We start from the raw sequence: 20,762 nt of genomic DNA, 5'->3' as shown, positions 1-20,762 counted from the left end.
TGACAAGCCAATCACAGAGTAGGTCTTCCTGAGACTTAGGAAGCAATTGCTGCCATTCGTGGGCTTCGTTGTGGCTTGGTTTGCCCCAAAGCCGGTCGCGCAGGGTTGAATAAGGAACTTTGTGCTGATAGGCTGCTCGCCGTATTGCAGTGCCGCTTCGAGCATCTTCAATAGCCTCTTTGAGGTCTTGAGGGCTGTATTTAGGTATGAGAATAAGGTTAGAAAGGTCGAATTTGTCGGAAAGTTTGCGTGGTACTCAGATGACTTAATCGTGTGTGTATTGTGTGTGTGTGTGAGGCCGGGAGGTCTCCCGGCCGTGACCGCGTAAGTGTTTTCAGTCACTACTAAACGTGGGGGCCTGAGGCATTTGCACCAATAGGCGGTCTCAACCCTGGAGGTCACCACGTGACCGCCCGATCAGGTGCTTTGTCCATGATCCAATCTAACAGAATTGGCCAATGGAGTATTGTAGGAGGAAGAAAGGCGTGTGGCATGAAGCGCCTTGTGGTTGACGTGGTTGTAAGTGTCAAACAGGATGGATTGGATGGAACATGTTGATGATGATAGAAGATCTTGTCCTTCTTTTCTATCTAGTAGGGAGGAAAGCCAGCTATTTATCCCTAGGGATCTGGGGTCCCTCGGGATGCCCTCGGCTTGATGATGCCGTTGGAAACCGCAGATCCCATTGGAAGCCGCGGATCTAGGTTGTTGAGGACTATCTAGGTTGTTGAGGTTGATCTAGGTTTGAAGTCTCCATCTAGGTTTGATCAGATCCACAGTACGGATCCGGGCCTATGCAGAGCTGACTTTTCCTATCGGACCTATTCGTCTGACAGTAAGTGGGACGGTCGACTAGACCCCTGATCGGTAAGTGGGTGGTTTAACTTACTGAAGCGGGTTGTTCTCGATGATGTAACCACCTTTTGGTTACAGTTCGACTGGGACATTGTTCAAAGCATGACAACGCGGGGATGCTATTTAGAATAGGCGCTGCCGAATATCTGCAGGCTCGACCAGCTGAGTAAATCGCAGCGAAGATGCAAAAGCCAAATTCACAGCAGAAGAAGATAGTTTCCTCCTTAAATTAAAGGAGGGCGACGACAGCCAGTTATCTTAGTAGCTCACCTAGTCAGAGATTTATCAGCAGTTTAATGCGAGATTTTCGGATCGACGATTATGTAGTTCTCTTCAAGTGCATTACTGTATGAAATTAAAGGGCTGAGAGGAGCTTTAGCATATGGTTAGCAAATTATAATTGATAGATTTGTTGGACTTTTACTATCTTGGTTATGTGTTTTGACAAGTTTGCTAGGCATGGTGTAACCAAGAAGTGAAAAAGATAGCAAATTAACCTTATATAACATTCTGTCATAGGATGCGCGGGATCTGTGCTGTTATGTTATGGAGGGTAATGCCCCAAGAGATAGAATGGGCACATGATGGGAGTTTGGAGTTTCTTGACAGAGCTCGGTCTTTGGAGCTGAGTTTTTTATGTCAATTGATACTCTAAAAGCTGCATATTTGCTCTACACCTGTTAGATTGGACCATGTACCTGGCATCATACCGGGTGGGTCATGTGATCAGTTGCCTAGCATTTTGCCACAAGGCTTAGGAATCAGCTTCTAGCTGATTCTACACAGCACAGAACGGGTATATAATGCTTGGTCTGATACCTCAGAACAAGAAGACAGGAAGAGAAGAGACACACATATAATACACATGATTGACATCATCAGAGTACCACGCTAGCTTTCCGACAATATTATACTATAGTAAATTAAGAAGGGCTATAAATTAAAGTAAAAGTACTTTATCTATTATATCTTCTAGATTCTTATACTAGAATTATACTTTAATAAGAGTTAACTATAGTTAAGTTATATTAAATAGAGTGTATTTAATATATATTACTTAGACTAGACTGATTAGTTAGTATCCAGATAATAATATATAAAAGTAAAAAGTAAGTCTAGATTACTACTATAGTAGACTGCTTAATCTAATACTAAGCTGTAATATAAGTTGTATAATTAATATCTAAGTGTAAAGTGCAAGCTATAAGCATATTTAAGTTATGTAATCTCTAGAAAGATAAATCTTAAGAGGAATATATTGTAAGAAGCTGGCCCGTCAGTAGATACACTAAGGGACTAACTGTGTATTAATCTATTGAAAGCCAAGGAGGAAGGAATTCTCCTTTGTGAGCCCGGCTCGGGCTCAGTTCTAGATAGCTACAAAAGCGGTAAAAACCTAGCAGAATACACACTCAGGCTCAAGCCTGTAACATGTGTCACGGCCTGGGTTAACCCATCTGCGACCTACATTATAGACCCGCTTTTCTGGGACGGAACAACGGTCCACCGATCAATCACCACGGAACCCACCCGGATCACCCATAATCCAGTGCACTCTCTAGTGATCTGATCGGACAGCTACACTTAGTATATTAACCCGAGGACTGGCTGTTACCAGCTCCTCAGCTATCAACACTACAATTAGTTACCTTAATCTACTCTGACTGCTACGCATCATCGTATATTGACTATTACCTAACGTAACACTCAACCGCTCAGTAAGTGTACGCCTAACCGTTCTGCTAACATAGACTCCAGTCTATCCCTTAGGAAACCAATCTTGAGCTACCCTATACCCCGTACAGGCTAGCTTGGGACACGACCGTTACAGAATGGAGCTCCCGGTACGAGAACAGCACGATAGACCTCTAACCGACTTTCGTGACGTCGACTTATCAACCCGTCACACTATTGCTATTGGAATTCGATAACAAGTGCTCAATCCAATCTACCATCGTCTGAAAATACTGTCCAGATGGAGGTAGATCTGGATATATGTAAAAAGCGTGTGGCAGCCCCTCGTAAATCTTGACCGTTACATCTACCCTGTGTTTGCATAGTTTGTTAGCACTGATCACATAGTATGATCCGTTGGCTTCATCTCACCCGCCTGCTTTCAACTTTTGGACGTAAGCCAGCCCCTCGTCCCTGAGAGGATCCATCCCGGCGACTTGTACAACTGTAAACGATCAGATAACCAAAACCAACTTGAGTATAAGGGAAGCAGGGGTGACGAACGTGCTGGTGGAAGACCCGCAAAGGATTGGGCCAAAAGCGGACTCACCAGTGGGTTAGAGTCAGCTTTGGGAAGATAGTTATGCCAGAACATCCTCATATGGGATGCGTTGACGATGGGTGCGTGTGCATTCTGTTCAAACGAGTGGTACTTGTGCTTTGATGCTGGAAAGTGGTCTGGATGACAAGTGACGGGAATATTCAAGATTTGCCCAATTATCCCAGTCGTTCCTTCGTCTCGCGCCATATGGGCGAGTACTGCAGCCTAAGTTGCAGTTAGTCATGGGTCAAGCATTGGATTTGGAAAACTTGCGACGTTTGCGCCAGCGCTACCCCCCCCAATCATAATCTTCTCAGGGTCTATGTCAAGAGATTGACAGTTTTCTTTGCACTGGATCACGATCAGCTAACAAGGTTCCGAGTAAATCAGAGAAGCAGGCCCCTTTGCGTACCCAGAAGAATGCGTCTTGGGCATCATGAAGAGCATACGGGAATGGATGTTCTGGTGCTCTACTGCTGTGTCAGTCAGAGAGCAGACTTCTGGCTTAAGTGCTACCTTCTATAATCGACGCTGACCACAACCGCTTTATTCTTGGCTGCCACCAGGCGATTCTGAGCCTCCTCTGCATCTGGGGTCCCGAAAGTCCATCCCGCTTGCTCGTCAGCCGTGATACCCTGCGTACCAGAATGCGCCTGGAATTGCCCCAACCTCCTCCGTGGATATTGAAGAACAGCAGGCGATTGCTTCCATCCTCTATCGGGCGGTAAACGCGTAGTCCGATTCTCGCACCGTCTCTCACCGAAATTTCAGCCTGCTCAACGGTTATGTCAGTTCCAATGACAGGTGCATTCGCAGGCAGCGGCGGTGGTCCATATGCCACTTTTCGAAACTCAGTCATTGGCAGACAGTAAAGCCCGTCTGCCAGTTTCTCGAGGCTCTGCTGTTTCGCTGCTACTTTCTGCCAGGATGGATCGGGATTCGACAAGTGCGCGAAGCGTCGACTACCAGCTTGTGTGCCTATCTCTGCAGCCATGTTTGTAGATCTCTGCGGGTTTAATTCTGTAGCGACTAGAGGCATCCACGATTGCCAAGACGACAAAAGAGATCAAGGAACTGAAAAGATGTCAAACCTATTATAAGTACAGTTTAGGGCCATCAAAGACGTCGGCCGCCTTGTTCGTCAATAATATGCACTGAAGAGGCCGTTCTGGTCCAATTCCAGTGAAGCCGCCTCGGCACTAGCAGGGAGCGCCACATCTCCGTACACGGCTACTTCGCCGAGGCACACCCTCGGCTTCCTGGAATGCAGGGAGAGTGTTACATTCTACCCCAGATTAGTCCCCGCAAGGTTGGGGATCGCTGGTCACAATTGCCGAGGGCCCAGACGAGTTGTCAACTGAGGCTAGACTGGATATGAGTGTGGAAGGCCAACTAAGCTCAATTTCCGCTGCGGGGATTGTAGAGATCGATTTGGTCGGTACCATACACGGCGAAACTTGCAATAATACTTTCGGCATCAACTAGACGATACTGCGAGTGATTGTTGTCTCACCATTAAGGGAGGCATTGCGACCTTCACAACATATGCCATCACATGTGAATTGAAGAAGCCAGAATGACCGAGGCGCTGATCACGGCGAGTTGGACGTCCGGTAATCGCCGAAACTCCGGTGCAAACCTTCGGTGCCGAGGCATTTGCCTTTCATTGCGCATTTACGATGCCTGCACTATGGCGTGTGTGGCTCAGTCTGCATAGGAGCTGCTGTCCATGGTAAGTATCTCGACCCATATCCGCATCACTATGCTATCTTCAGCTAATGGTTAAACTAAAGGAAGATGTTGGATACTGTACGGTCAATTCGATCACAGAGATAGTGTTCAATGGAGGCTGGATCCCAAATCTGATGATTGTGTTGATCTTCAATGCCTCCGGCCCCCTCTTTTCTTTGGGAGGGGTTTTTACGCATCGGGATATTGATATATCAATAGGATATGCAGATCCCACTTATTGTGCCGCCACACGAGGTCTCATCTAACACCTAATCAAGCCTAATCATCCCATCCTCTGGCCTGGTCCGGTTTATTTACCATAACCCTATCCCCATATATTCTAGCTGGAGGAGCTGATGACCCCCGAGTCGGTCGCCATGGGGCTATTGCGAGTCATAGCTTTACGCCTTGCTTAGCGTCTCGTCAGAATTGTCTCACAACCCCTGGCCCTCGTGCTGTTCGAATAGCGCTAATCCATCGTGCAATCTCTTGAAAGGGGTTAAAGTAGCCAAGAAATGGTGCCGATACAAGTCCCCTTCGTTTCCAATAAAGTACTATCAATGGCTTCACAGTCATTTATTGAGCACCCACAAGGCTATCCTGCCAGACCATACAGACTACACACACAATGGACGCCATACTATTATGACATGTCTGCTATTCGATTCCACATTTTGGGGACCTGACTACTCGGCATCTTCCGCTGAGCCACTGTTTCACCCAAGAAAAGTTTTTCATGGGCGTGTCGCTGAGGCGGCCGCTGCTCTGTTAAACCCCGCCCCTATTCGAGTCAGGCTAGCCTATAAGACTCGAGGACAGGATATTGCCACACACTGTGACACGCTATTTTCGATGCTTAAGTCTTATAACCAGTCTGTCTTGGTTGTGAAGGCCGAGCCCGGGGTGTGATTCAGGATCCTGTGAATTCCTTCCCCCGTCCCCATCCCCCATCCCCCATCCCCCGTCCCCCTTGCCCCTCCCCAATACTGTCCTTCAAGTTTGAACTTTGTTGATAACAACTTGCTTTAATCGAGTCTCTGGTCAACAACCCCCTCCCTAACCGCCGAGCTAAAGGTCTTATCCTGCGAACTTGGCGCCTCGCAGCCTCCGATGCCCAAGAGAACAACAAAAGCGATGAAGACCACAAAATGGGACCACCTAAAGGGTCGAACAAGCCCATTGAGTCCCAGGGCCATGTGTTACATGATCTCAACATAGCCCTTATTGTCATCACTACCGTCATTATGATTCTACGACTGCATGCCCGAGGATGGATGATCAAGGCAATAGGACTGGACGATCTCATAGCTATTACCGCTTTTGTGAGTGGCTGCTTTAGAATACTGATATCTTAAGCCAGTCGGATGCTGACTACTCGTCACTAGGGCTTTGTTATTGCCTTGTCGGCTTTGGAAATTATCGCAGTCCACTATGGATCAGGGACGCCGATAGACCAGCTTTCTAACGAGCAGATTATTGCCTTCTATTCGGTATTAGAAGCGTATTAAGCAGATATGCTAGAAGCTATTAGCTAATATAAGGATTGATTTAGATAATACCTATCAACGAACTCATCTCTATCCTTAGCTGTGGCATTGTTCGCCTATCTATTCTAACGTTCCTGCCCCGTCTGAGTAGAGACCGTAAGTATTCTTAGAAAAGAGAATATACAGTTATTATTAACCAGCAGACTGATATCTATATTAGGCATTTATATGCGATGTATCTGGGGCGTGGGGTTCGTTATCGTTACTATCACCTCAATCGCCTTCTTCTTTATTTTAACTCAATGCCGACCTATTATAGAACTTTTTAAAGCTGCTAAGCCCAATCGTAACTGCATCAGCTATAAAGAACACATCCATATGATATGGGCACACTCGATTGTGGGCGTCTTTATAGATCTGGCTCTCTTCAGCCTCCCCATTTGGATCATCCGCACCAAGCTGACCTTGAGCCACAACTCTCTTCAGGTTATGCTTATCTTTTGTATTAGTCTCTTTACTATTATTACCGGAATCATCCGACTTGGCTTTCTAGTCACCACCGACTTTACTACCGACTCGTTCGTCTTTAGCGCTCTCTCGCCTAGTTATCAGACAGAACAGCTAACTGGATCTCGCAGTACTTATAAGATGATCCGTATCGGCTCCTGGGGCACCCTCGAAAGTCATGTTGGCCTCTGGTGCGGCTGCTTCCCAGCCCTCCAACCTTTGCTCCGCCTCATCTCGTATAAGCTCGGTTTCCGTAGCCGCCTCGAGAGCTCTAACAAGACGGCACCGTACACGAATAACGGCCCCCAGTCCCATAGCGACTGGCCCCGGGCCAGCAGGTAATCAGGCAGGCTAGCGCGATCGACCACGAGAGGGATGGCAGGATCGGCCAGGTTACAGTGTCGGCGGGGGATTCGACGACCGAGTTTGTGATGCTCGAGCATGTGGACCAGGGCATCCATATACATACAGATACGGTGGTGCAAGTAGAGGAGGGAACGCATGTGAGAGAGCGACACGAGGTCAAGACTGCGGCATGGGATGCTATCTAGGCCCATAATGTAACAAGTTGGATGTGGCTGTGCGGTGTATACTTTCTCGCAGATGGGCGAGCAGGAGACTTTGGCCTGCCTGTATTTATCTTGAGTTCGATATTTATGATGTTATACTACTGGCCAAGCACTTCTCTCCAAAGCGGTCTAATTTCAGCTAGAAATGAAGACCAGCGCCATATCTAGATGACATCTCGCCCCTCCAAATTCCGTTATCTCCTCATAACTTCTACCAATCTGTTCCAACCGTAAGAACAGCCAACCTCCCAACCTCGCTCCTAACAGGAACCAATAGCTACGGGTCGGCAAGACCTTGGCAGTTGGCTTCAGCTTCGTTGAGAGTCCCAATAACAGCGGCTTCGCAGGCGATGAAGCCGGCGACTTCCAAGATAGTAGCAATCCCGGCTGTAGCAACCTCAACGGCCAGAGCGGTAGTTCCACAGAGCGCAATTTCTCCTACAGCAGTCACTGCTCCGGTACGGCATTGGCTGCAGAGCTGGCCGAATTCGAAAAGTCGGCGGCCTTGACCACCTCCGCCTTCAATGGTCGTAATGGACTCGGCGCGGGCGTCTGTAACGACCTTCTCGATGGCTTCCAGGTCGGTCACGACCGTGGGAGACTCGCCGGGTTCCTCGAGGATGACAGTAGCAGTTGGCTCGTCCTGGAGAGCCACAATGTCAACGCTCTTGAAACGGGCCGCCAAGCGGCCGATTACACGGCTAGATGCCACAGCGGCGAGGCTGGAAGCGGCGAAAAGAGTAGCAAGAATGGCAGTGGTCTTCACTTCGGTAATTGTGAAAAGCCGAAGTGAGTGAAGTTGGGGGTGTTTGGTTGAGTATAAAGCTGACCGATAAGATCGATTTGCCGAATAATATGAGGAATGAGGGGGGTTTGATGTTGAGACTGTGGATGATAATGGAGGACAAAACTGAAAGACTGAGTGAGGCAGAAATCGCGTACTTCATACTTGAGCCGTCTCCGGCTGAGAACCTCGGATGTAACCCTCTTATTCTAGTTGAAGCTTGTGGCGCTGTCTATACCTCGTGACTACACGCTGCCAATAATATTACGGTACCGCCAGTAATAAGTCCCACACTATGAAACCGCTTCCCAAGATCTGATGCCATGAGCTAGGGTTAGATATACTTGGCGCTCAATGCAGTAATTGTCGCTATGAGCGAGATAAAACACAAGACATACAATGATAGCGATAATGTCTGTATCAGTTTGTCTGGTACCGAGTCATGGTAATGTAAAGATGGGTTAGGGGTAGTAATAGAGACTAAATACTATTTGGATGCGTGAGTTAACTAACCTGTGGTTCTAGTTGATGTCGGGAGCCTCGGTTAAGTTCTGAGTTGTAGATGCGAGTTGCCTTGTTTAATTTCTCCACTCCAGGTCTCGGTACATAGTTTTATGCAATCATCTTACACATGATATGCTTATACCAATTCACATCCTTCTGCCAACACCCCAACCGACATCAACACCATCATCATCTTCGGTCTCTACATCATATTGAACACTATCCCTGTGATTGAATTGACCGTATCGGATCCAACAATTCACAGTCGGAATTGCGTGAAGAAGCTAATCGCGCTACAATCCGCATGCATATCCGATCGAATACGAAGACCGCGATGCCTACCGAAAATAACGCAACCACCCGGAAGGTCTATCTCGAGACCTTCAATGACTGGGGAAATTGGGATAAAGCATTTAATTGAGGGTAAATTCAGCCCGTATCTGGCAGCTAGTTAACCCAGATATAGTTGATCAGCCGTTGCAGCGTCCGGCCAGGCCGCTAGTTAGTAGAATCCCTCCACAGCGAATCGAGCCCGAACGACCCCGGCGGACCCGTGGGTCCGGAGGTCATAGTAACAATACAGGCCCTGAACCAGGACCCCAGGCCAGAATCGTAATATGTGACATGGAACACTAGTGTCAACTCGTATGACTCTAATGTACCAGCTGCTGTCGCAAGATCCAGCCTAAAACAGTGTGTCCAACAACCAAGTTACTTGACTTGGTTGGTTGGGATGGGGCCCAATAGGCGCGCCACCGGTGGTGCAAATAAGTGTCACGTGCCGCACCACCAGTGGCGCCGATAAGTTAGTTATGTAAGCCTCACCTCTATGTAAGTCGGCCATGCTGTGAAGCTATTTGCAATACTAAAGGTATGCATTTATAATAAAAAGAATATTCCTTGGTATAGAATCGAATAAAGATATCGTAATATTATAGGACTTATAGGTAGCTTAGTAATTATATCTATAAAGACTACTACTAAGCTACCTATAAGGCTTATAGTACCACGATGCTTTTAATTCTTATAGTAATATTATTATATAACTAGCCTATTTAATATCTTTAAAGATAGAAATTAGTATAAATAATTTTATATATAGTGTAGACTAGAATAGCTATCTAGTAAGTAAAGTAAAATTAAAGGACTTATATTTATCTCTACTTTAAATAACTTTCTTTTATTCTTTAGATAACTCTTAATCTAATTCTTTATATTTAAGAAGTCCCCCTTTTTATAGTATATAATAGATATATATCTACTTAGTTACCTCTATATAATACCTATTAGTTCTTACTATCTCTTTTAGCTACCTCCTAGATATCCTATAAGCCTTATTTATATAAGAACTATATAGTAGCTATCTCTTTTACTATTTGAGCTTTAACTTAAGCTTTAACTTAGGCTTTTTCTACCTTATTCTAATCTAAATATGCTATCTATTCCTCCTTAATCCAGTCCCAAATAGATCTCTTTACAGTATATCGCTTACCCATCTACTTTCAATCCAAATACCAGTTATACTCCTTCTTATTATATCTTAGAGGCAGTCCCATTTCCTTTCAATATTGCTAGTTTATCTTTAAACTACCTCGATATAGCATCTTATACCAAGCTTCTTATGCTATAATATATCGTTAATATATAGCATAAGGATGATCGTATAGTAGCTCTGACTCTGGCTCCGGCTCCGGCTCCGGAGATGAGGATAGCAATACTGCATTTGGTGAGAATGGTAATGGCTCTGCATCTGAGAGAGGCTCTGGCGGCGCTATTAGCTGCGCAATTGAAGTTTTCGTTGACGCTGGTATAAGCGAATTGAGTTCCAGTGCCGGCGATTGAACTGAAGCCGGACCCAACGCCGGCGCTAAGGCTAAAACTAAGCTCAGTTCTATCACCGCGCTGGCGTTGTATCCGAAGCTATAGTCTCTTGAGATGGCATTGCAGTTGACGATGGTATAAGATGCGCATATCGTAATGCATACGCCTGTGAGCGCCTTATGTGGCCATATTGATGGCACCTTGTGCATTAAGGCTTTGCTTTAGTCCGTATAAATGCCTGCGATACTTGCTCAACAACCTCAAATATACAGGGTTCGCGCTGAGTGCTGGTTTTTGGTAGCGTTGACCTAGCTGTAGGCTAATCAAAGACTTAATGTAGCTCTATAAGTAATCGAGGACTTCCTTCTTACTGAAGATACTAATATATATAGAAGTGGTGTAGCTAAAGAAATTGTTATTATTATATAAGAGATTTAATAGTATAAGCATAAGGGAGACTGAGTAATAGAGTAAATACTCCTGTATAGGCAGGGAGTTTATTTTGTAGAAATTGCTTTTTCTATACTTTAACCTTCTGTAATACTTTATAAGAGACCCAGCCTTGTATAATATTATATAGTCTTTTTATAAGTTTAATAGAAATATAGATTTACTATTTTATTTAATTTACTTAAAGCTTAGTTATTTAGTTAAGAATTATATATTTAATAGACCTTTAAGCTTTAAAAAGATTAAGTTAATTTATATTAAAATAAATTTTAATAAGTTAATAAATACTCTTATCTTAAAATATAATAATATTTTTAAGGTAAGATTGCTAATTAATTTAAGTTTTTATAAGCTTCTTTTTATAAAGATTAAGCTAAGTTTCTATAATATAGCTAACTTCTTAAATATAAGTAGAAGTATAATACTCTTTTAATTAATAAAGCCTCTTTTTAAATATCTCTTTAATTAGAGATACTATAAGTTTATACTACTTTCTATAAAACTCCTTCTATTTATAATAACCTTAAGCTATATTATTATTTTATATAAAGCTTAGTAGATAGTAATATAAAACTGCCTTATTAGTATATTAAAGATATAAAAGTAATATTGCAGTTAGAAAGTAATAAGATATAATATTTATATAAATAAGGTAATAATCTATAAGAATAATAAATAAAAAACTTATATTATATACTTTATATATTAAGTATAGCTAATTTAATACTTAAATATAATTTATTTTCTCTTTATTATTAAGAAAGATAAAGATAATATAAAATAAATATTAATAAGTATTAATATTAATAATATCTAAAAAAGATATATTATACTTATTTATCTTATATATACAGTTTAGAATAAGTAAATTTAGATATAATTTAAAATAAGCTAATAACTCTAGATATATAAGTAATATAGCTATAATATAGCTATTTATATTAAATTATATTTAATTTTAAAACTTTTCTTTCTTAAGCTTATTAATAAAAATATATATAATACTTTAGCTCTTTTATAATTTTTATTTATTTTATATAATATAATTATAAATATCTTATTAAATTATATAAGATTATAAGTTCTTATAAAGGTAAAATCTAATCTTCTTAATATTACTTTAATATTTATAAGATTATAAATTGTTAACTTATTAAATTAAAATAATTACTAATAAACTGGATAAGTAAGTATATTTATACTTAACTTATAATTATAATAGCTAAAGTTACTATTTTAGAAATATATAAAATACTATATTATCTTATTTAATACCTTCTTTATAAGAATTAAGAATTAACATTCTATATACTAAGTTATAATTAATTATTACTATATATTTAAAGTCTTTAGAGGTACTTCTCTATAATTACAATTAAATATAATAAGTTATCTACTATTATTTATTTTCCTTAACTTTCCAGTAATAAATATATAGCCTCTAGCTGCTACTTATATATTAATTGCAGTATATAAGGTATTTTAAGAGCTATACTTACCTTCTAAAGGGAGGCAGTTATCTGGAAACTATTTTACAAGTAATATTAAGTATATATTAAGCAAGCTACCTAATAAAGATAGATTATAATAAAGAAGAAAACTTTTAATTAAAGAAAAAGAAGCTGTTATTACTAGTTAGCTATATTAATTACAGCCTTATAGTATAGCCGACTTATATAAAGAGCGCCTAATATAGAGGTGCCTGGATATATATTTAATTTTACGCGCCCTGCTAACTAATATTTATACGCCCCCCTTCTATATATATAACTACAGTTATTAGGGGCTGCTATTACTAATTATATACTTTTATTATAACTTAAGTAATATTTTCTAATAATATACTTTTACTAGGGGGTATATATAACTTATAAGAATCTCTTTTTATAGCTATTAATTTCTAAGTAAAGCCTAGAAGCTATATATTTATTATAAAAAAGTCTTTTAAAACTCTAAATAGCTAGGTTAAAGTTATATTTATATATAATTAAAATAAGCTTCTACTAAATATATTAATTAAATAAATATACTATATATATAGTTATAGAATAGGTTATAAGTTCTTAATACTTATAAAATAATTTCTAAATAGAACTTTATAGATTTTAAGCTATTAACTAAGCTAGAAATATATTTTATATAATTATCTATTAAGTAAAGACTTATTTATATATCTAGTATATTACTAGCTTAATAAGAATAATATTAAAGTTATTTTAAATTTTATAATCTTTAAAATTACTTTTTAAGAAATTAGAATTTATTTCTATAATAATTTTAATATTCTTATAACTTAATAAGATATCTATAATTAAATTATAGTAATAAGAAGAGATTTATAAAAAGACTAAAATAGTATATAAATACTTGTTAATTAATTATATAAAAAGAGCTTTTAATACTAAGTTTAATTAGATTTTAATAATTAGCTTATAGTAATTTTCTTTACTTATTTAAACTCTATTATATACCTTTAATATAACTTTAATATCTTATTATTAAATTATATTTATAAGATAAATAAGTATAGAATACTACTTATTAATATAATTAATATTAATATTTATAAATACTCTTTTTATATTATCTTTATATTTCTCTTTAAAAAAATAAAAGAAAACTACTTATAGGCTTTATAAAATCTTAAATTTCTTTATTAATATAATCTTTTTTTTATTATCTATTAAAGGTTATTAAGTAGTAAAATAAAATAATATTATAATAAGAGAAATATTCTAATAGAGAATATAAAATTAAGGGGTATATATAAATAGAATGTAAATAATATAAGATAGTATAAAATAGTATATTATAGTATATAGTAGTATATAATACTTTTAATTTTTTTTTCTTAAATAGCTTAAAGGTCTTAGGCTTTTTATAGATAATTTCTTAAAATTTAGCTATTGTAGCTAGATAATAGATATACCATTAGATAGCCTAAAAAATTAGCTTTTAGATGGTATTAAAATTATCCCTTATTATATTCTAAATCCCGAGATATCCAGCTTTAAAATTAAGTTAATTTTACAGTAAATTAATTTAAAGCAATTTTTAATTTCTAATTATCAGGCTAATATTAGCCCGACTAAAACAGTATAAATAGTATTAATAATACTATTTTTTATATTATAAAAGAATATTTTTTCCTAATTTTAATAACTTTCTTTTTAGCTTTAAAGCTATTATTATAATAGTTAAATCTAACTTAAGAGTATAAAGTAGATCTAAGATATATAGTATATAATTAAGTAGATTAAAATATTATAATAAATAATATAAATTACAATCTAGTAATAGTAAAATAGTAGATTTAATATAACTAAGTATATTAATAGCTAGTAAGGCTATCTATCTATAAAAGTACTAAAAAGAGTATCTATATACTAGTAGTACTTATATAGGCTTACTAAGTAAGAGTAAGTCCGATCTTATAGCTTATCTTATAGAAGTAAGTTGTATATTTAGACTTACTTATATAGAGTAAGTTTGGGATTTATATTAGGTAAAAAGTAAATATATTATAGTTCTGCTAGTTATAACTACTTAGTCTTAACTTAAGCTGTAATAATTATAATAATAAAGTTATAATATATTATATAAAATTAAATATTTATTTATATATTTAAATTTTATATATTTAAAGAGTATTAATATTATCTTAATAAATTAATATTTAGTAGTAATAAATACTATTTTAACTTAGTTTTCTTTATTTAAGAGACTGCTATATATTTAGTATATTAATAAAATAGTCTTATAATATTACTAGCTAATCTTTTTAACTAATAAAAGCTAGAAAGAAAAGATATAGAATTAATTCTATATATTTTAATACTTAATTATAGTCTTACTAACTAAAATAATAATTTAAGAGTATTTAACTTACTTTATATATAAATATATAGAGAAATATATAGAGGTAATTAGATATATTAAAATAATCTAGCTTAATTTATTTAAAAAGAGAATTATTAGAGTATAGGTTAATAAATACTTATATATTAATAATATAGCTATCTTAAGGTAGGTAGCTTATAGTATTATAGAAGATAGATATTAATAAATCTCTTAAAGCTAAAGAAATTTATTAAATATTAAAGTGAAAAAATTGTGTATTTTTTTATTTATAATTTAAGGTTTTAAAATAAGCTTTATATACTTTTTTTCTTCTATATAAAATTAGCTAGAAGCTAATTACTAAGCTTTATAATAATAAATAGTAACTCTTACCTCTAATATATCTAATAGAATTTATTTATTAATAAAAGCATATATTAAGATATCTATTTTAAATCTCTTTAATACTTAGCAAGCTATAAAACTTACTATTATTAACTAACTAAAAAAACTAAAATATATATAAGCTTCTTAGTAGGTATTAATATTACTAGATATCTCTAGAGTATTATTTAAGGTAATATAAAGCTAGGTTTTATATAAAGTCTTATATAAAGTATAAGAATAATAACAATTACTTTTAAAGCTACTTAAGGCTTTCTATACTAAAGCTTTTATATTCTTATATAAACTGCTATATATTTATATCTTAAAGAAGCTTAAAAAGAAAGAGCAGGCTATTTTACTAGAGTATTTTTATTTCTATTAGTACTTAAAGAGAGATATAGCTTAACTATAGCTAATACTAAAGCTTAGAGCAGTTTTAAGGCAACTTAACTAGAGATATAATTAGCTGATAATAAATATAAGATAAGAGCTTAGTATATTTAAAGTAGTTAAAGTAGTAATATAGCTAAAAGTACAGCTTAAATATAGTAGATATTATATATTAGGTTATATAATAACTTTAAAGGCATACCCTTTATAATATAAAAAACTCTTCTAGTTATTAGAATTAGCAGTAGCAGCAGCAGTATAAATAACTAAAGAGATAGTAGTAGTAATAGTAGCACTAGTAGCTATAGAGATAATAGCAGTTCAGGCAGCAGCAGGTTAGATAGAGGTAGGTCTAATAGTAGCAGTCTAAGTAGTAGCAGGCTATATAGCAGCGGATTAGATAATAGCAGTCCAGGAATTAGCAGACTATATAGTAGCAAGCTAGATATCTACAGTTTAGGAATTTGCAGACTGTATAGTAGTTAACTAGATAGTAGTAGTATATATAGCAGCAGGGTAGATAGTAGTAGTCCAGGCAGCAGCAGTAAAGATAAGAGCAGCAGTATTAGTATCAACTCCACGAGATCGTCTGGTTGATTCGGTGGATTAGCCAATCCACTAGAATTTTGGCAGTAGAGTGGACAGTGGAATCCACGAGTGGATCCACTACGTGGATTGAGCGGAATGGCTTTCAACCCTGGAAGTGGACCTAATAGAAGGAGCACGACAGCAGCAGCAGGAGGAGGAGGAGGAGGAGGAGGAGGAGGAGGCTGTTGCTGATAACGGGGCGAGGCTTGATCCACTCCAGCAAGCTCGTAAGCGTCGTCAGAGGCTTGCTGCCATTGCGGCGTCAGCCACTCGAGGGAAGCGGATAAAACTGATATCTGAGCTGGATGAGTTTATAGCCAGGACTAATAAGACTAATCTGGATATTGAGGATCCTCTGGAGTAGTGGGTTTGCTATATATCTAAGTACCCTATCCTGTCCAAGATAGCATTTGACTTGTTCAGTTGCCCAGTAATGAGCGCTGAGTGTGAATGTGTTTTCTTATAGATAAAGAAGGTTATTACAGATGAACAAAATCGGCTTAATTTGGACACTGTAGCAGCGATTGAATACCAAAGTACCTGCTTTGAAGCGGTATATTAGCATAGATCTACCACCGGAGCCACATAAGAAATGGAAAATAGTCGAGTAACGTCAACCAACTAAGTAAAGCAAGCCTCTCTACCGAGTAAACCAAGTAAAGCAAGGGGTTCCTATTAACTAAGTCAAGTAGAGGGTCCAAATTTTGCTTTACTTGGTTGATGGATACACTGGCCTAAAACATAGCTCCAACTCAGACATCTCATTCTACTACATATAATGTCAGGGACTCAACTTAAACAATACCTAGTTTATAGTTTAATTACCAAGATCAATGATCCCAGACATGATTTAGCTGTCGCAGTAATCACTATGACTTTTACATTGCATAATAAACGGAGTACCAGTAAAACCTAACCTCTAGTCTGCGGTATTCCAGTGCATCGCAAGCGCAGCTGCCGAGTGTCCCTTCTTCTCTCAGCTGTGCACAGACCAGGCCCGGGCCCGCGAGGATGCGGCCCAGCAGGCGGCTGCCATCCACTTCGCTTATCCGTTACGTTAACTGTTGGATTGACCCTCGGCTGACGCAATCCTCTGATATTTCAATATTCTGATCTTAGTCATAGAGGGGGGGTGAGATTGATAGTTAAATCCCTCGTGGAAAGAGGGGTCAGAGGGACCCAAGATCATCAATATAATCATCCTTTGAAGTCAGACCATTTGATCAATTGCTTATCCCCTTATTGACTTGGGCGTACCGGATCCATCATTAACTAAATTGCCAAAAGTTAATTGTGCATTTGCCCCAGTCGTACGGAGGCAGGGTCAGAAAGTTCTTGCGCAGGAAAAAGCAATAACAGCGCCACAGCCACGGTAAATACAACAGATACTTCAATCCAATTCGGGACCGCTAAAACACGGTATATTATAGCGCACTCTAGTCAGTAACTAAAATATAGACTTCCCCTGTAGCCCCTGAAGCTTTAGAGGCATCAGGCGGAGGCCGCCCTAAACCAGAGCAAGCATTGATGTACCTATAAGTAGCTGGCAAGGATTGTAGATTATGGCGTAGATAACTTGGGCAAGGACTTTCTGGCCCTTCCTCCGTACGTTCAAGCGGGAAGTCGGTTAGCATCGATTACAACTGTGTCTGGAAGCCAACAAGAACTCTTTACGTCGTACGACTACAAGACACGAATAGAAAAGATCACATGTGCGATGAATCAGTGGATCTTGATGAACAGTGAGCGTGGAATATGTACAACACCCATGCCTTTGACCCGATGAGGACGACTCGAAGTATTCTTTCGACCCTCAACCACTCCTACGGGGAGCCAGTCGAATGTAGCACTGCCGAGGCACATGGGTGACCAAGTCGACGGCATGGTAAGTCGAAAGTTCTGCAGGCACCGGCAAGAGTTTGACGTTCCAAAGGATGATTGTCATGACAGTGCGCATTTCCAGGTATGCGAATTTCTTGCCTGTGAGACACCGTTAGCGATTGATCGTGGTGCACTCACAGTATCTCCAGCTGCCTTGTGAGTCAAGTAGCAAGGCGCTGATTGCAAAGGGGAGAATTAAGAACCACTGTGAGCTTTCAAAGTATTCCACGTACCGAAGCATCCCCTCGCTCCACCACCAAACTGCGTATTGGGACCAGCATGATTGTTAAAATCCACCACACCCTCGCTATTCGTTGACAACCATCTTTCTGGCTTGAACTCAGAAAGATGTTCGGGGTCCCATTCGGGAGTCTTGCTTTTCGTCTCCTGACAAGTTTGGCTGCGTAACTTCTCGTCAATGGGCATAGCGGGAGTAATGAACGACGGGCCATTTGTCATGAAGAGAACATTCGTGCCTTTGGGCAACCGCGCACCGAGCAGCTCTGCCTCAACCAAGCATTCCCGACTTTGGGCAGCGGCTGTCCCGCCACATCGCAGTATCTCTTCGATCACCGCGTCTAGATACGGCATCTTCGACGCCGTGATTTCGGAATAAGTGGGTTGTCGCCCCTCCGCCAACGCCCCGGGTATCGCATCTCGCAGGGCCTCGTAAAGTTTGCTCTGGACTTCTTGGTGATCGGTCAACAGCTTCATACCCCACATCAGCGTCGTAGACGTGGTCTCGTGCCCAGCCAGCAGAAAGCCGAAGAGTTCGTCCTTGAGCACGGTATTGTCGAGTCGAGGCTGCCTACCTTCTTTCCTTGCTTGTAGAAACTCCCTGCGGAGGACAAAGTCCATGGCCGACCTGACAGGTGCTTTGCCGACAAATTTCTCTTCACTTCCAAGTCGACCTAGAGAGTGTTTGAGGGCATCGCTGAGCATCAAGTCTTTCCTTCTGAATGCTCTCTGTACACTAGGAAGCTTGAGGTAGAAAAAGTAGCCGAGCCCTGGGAGCGGAGAGGCCAAACCGACTGCCAGGCTGTTTATCACCGTCCTGATGCACTCCACGTCGTATGGGATGGGCGCCTGGGGAAAGACAACGGGGAGGTCTTGTTTCGAGGGAAGGCCAACCGTGGAGCGCTGTGTGAGCAATTCTATCTGAGAACTTGTAGTACATGCTTTTCGGCCAACAGAAGCAGCCCAGATAGTATCCAATGCGGCATTGGCAATGTCTTGCTCCGCTGCAAACGGGTGGCCACAAGCAAGCACGGCTTTTCTCAGCCAGAGCTGCAGTAGTTCCATTGTTGCATCGTAAAGTCGGGGTGCGGCGACCTGTGATCTTGTTAGATGTCGGCTGCCTCTAGTTTCCGATATCGATGGATTCCTCTTCTATAAACCAAGTCCACTTACCTCGTTCAAAAACGTCGGAGTCATCAAGTCCGATAGCAACGAGCGGTGCGCTCTCTGCTTTGGACCCGACGGAAACGAAAAGTGGTGTTCCCTCAAAATGGGCTGCACAACATCAGTAGTAAATCTGGCTCTGTCGAACTCCCTCGAGCGCCGCGTCAAGACGTCTTCACACTCCCTGGCATCGGTGACGATGACCCAAGGCAACGAGAACGGCCTGACGAAGACTTGCACCATTGGTGCATTCAGTCTCTTACACTGCTCTGTCATCCACGAAAATATCTCGTGCGTATCTTCCTTCCATTTCATCATACTTGGTATGTCGCCAAGTATGCTTCTGGCAGACGCATGGTTATACGGAATCCCGGGGATCGGCTTGGGCAGCGCGGCTCGGTAAAGAAGGGTTAGAAGCGCAATAATTACGCCGATCACTACCGCTGTCGAGAAAGAGAAGATGGAGAGGCTCATGCTTAATGATTTTCTAATCGATCAGGGGCAATGTGGGATGTAGGACAATTGCAAATGGTGAGTTGAGTGCTCAGTGACAACCCGTGTCGGGAAGGCGGCGTGGCATGGCAATGCCTTCTCTACTGGTCATATATGCATATAATATAGACAAGCAAACACATATCGTTGCGTGACAACTTGCCTCGGATACATGAAAATGCCGTGCTTTGTATACTGTCTAATGGATAATGCCGACCCCTCTCAGCCCCAAGGTGTTAGATCGCGGTTAGATCGCGGGGAGGGGGAGGAATGGGGAAGACCGAGGACAGCTTAGCCCGTGACTCCGGACGGAGTTATGTCCAAAGTGATGAAAACCCTCATGGCACGTTCTCTTGACAATTTCCAATCAGAAATCGGGCATAAATCCGATTCGTCTAGATGATGAATGGTATTTTACCCTATCAATGCGTACCTCTTGGGCGGCATTTGATAGGATTTCGCTCACCCTTCTTTTTCACCCTTTACGGCATGTTTGGCGAGGAATTATCCCTGCAATATTTTTGCACCTTGAGAGGTGCGTTTTCTGCTCGTTTAGAAGATATAAAACACAAGGCACCTGCATCTAAAAGACCCCCGGTCAAATTTCTGAAATCTGAAAAGAACGTGGCCTCACACGAATCACTAGGCACAATAGTGGTAACGGAATATTATCGAAGATTATGCTCCTCAAAAGCAACGCGAAGTCACATTGTTAAGGACATGAAGCGAATTGAGACCTCACATCAACAAGTAGGCTCATACGGTGATTTTGAAGTCTGGTATTGATGATTGTAGCTGTT

At 39.9% G+C, this 20,762-nt stretch overlaps 4 protein-coding genes across 4 annotated transcripts; 1 reads left to right on the top strand and 3 right to left on the bottom strand.

Annotated features, from left to right (window-relative positions):
- Positions 1-2,750: 2,750 nt before the first annotated feature.
- BGZ61DRAFT_501224 (lipase esterase family protein) lies at positions 2,751-4,124 on the bottom strand (the record flags this gene model as incomplete). The annotated part of the gene is made up of 7 exons (XM_046251668.1): positions 2,751-2,901; positions 2,962-3,034; positions 3,094-3,355; positions 3,407-3,481; positions 3,543-3,600; positions 3,647-3,743; positions 3,800-4,124. 7 exons carry the CDS (start codon positions 4,122-4,124, stop codon positions 2,751-2,753), a joined length of 1,041 nt encoding a protein of 346 aa, XP_046093083.1.
- A 1,885-nt stretch (positions 4,125-6,009) lies between these two features.
- BGZ61DRAFT_501223 (uncharacterized protein) lies at positions 6,010-7,406 on the top strand (the record flags this gene model as incomplete). Its single annotated transcript, XM_046251667.1, has 6 exons — positions 6,010-6,183; positions 6,247-6,351; positions 6,414-6,504; positions 6,569-6,926; positions 6,987-7,163; positions 7,202-7,406. 6 exons carry the CDS (start codon positions 6,010-6,012, stop codon positions 7,404-7,406), a joined length of 1,110 nt encoding a protein of 369 aa, XP_046093082.1.
- Positions 7,407-7,701: 295 nt separating this feature from the next.
- BGZ61DRAFT_376467 (uncharacterized protein) lies at positions 7,702-7,998 on the bottom strand (the record flags this gene model as incomplete). Its single annotated transcript, XM_046242507.1, has 1 exon — positions 7,702-7,998. A coding segment is annotated over one exon (297 nt), but the record flags the coding sequence as incomplete, so codon positions are not given.
- A 10,003-nt stretch (positions 7,999-18,001) lies between these two features.
- BGZ61DRAFT_488091 (cytochrome P450) lies at positions 18,002-19,944 on the bottom strand (the record flags this gene model as incomplete). Its single annotated transcript, XM_046250070.1, has 4 exons — positions 18,002-18,168; positions 18,208-18,222; positions 18,303-19,401; positions 19,480-19,944. 4 exons carry the CDS (start codon positions 19,942-19,944, stop codon positions 18,002-18,004), a joined length of 1,746 nt encoding a protein of 581 aa, XP_046093080.1.
- Between the last annotated feature and the right edge of the window lie 818 nt (positions 19,945-20,762).

The sequence above is a fragment of the Ilyonectria robusta genome (assembly GCF_021365365.1).
Source record: "Ilyonectria robusta strain PMI_751 chromosome Unknown BGZ61scaffold_129, whole genome shotgun sequence".
In the NCBI taxonomy this organism is placed as follows: domain Eukaryota; kingdom Fungi; phylum Ascomycota; class Sordariomycetes; order Hypocreales; family Nectriaceae; genus Ilyonectria; species Ilyonectria robusta.
This window is presented reverse-complemented; position numbering and strand designations above follow the sequence as displayed.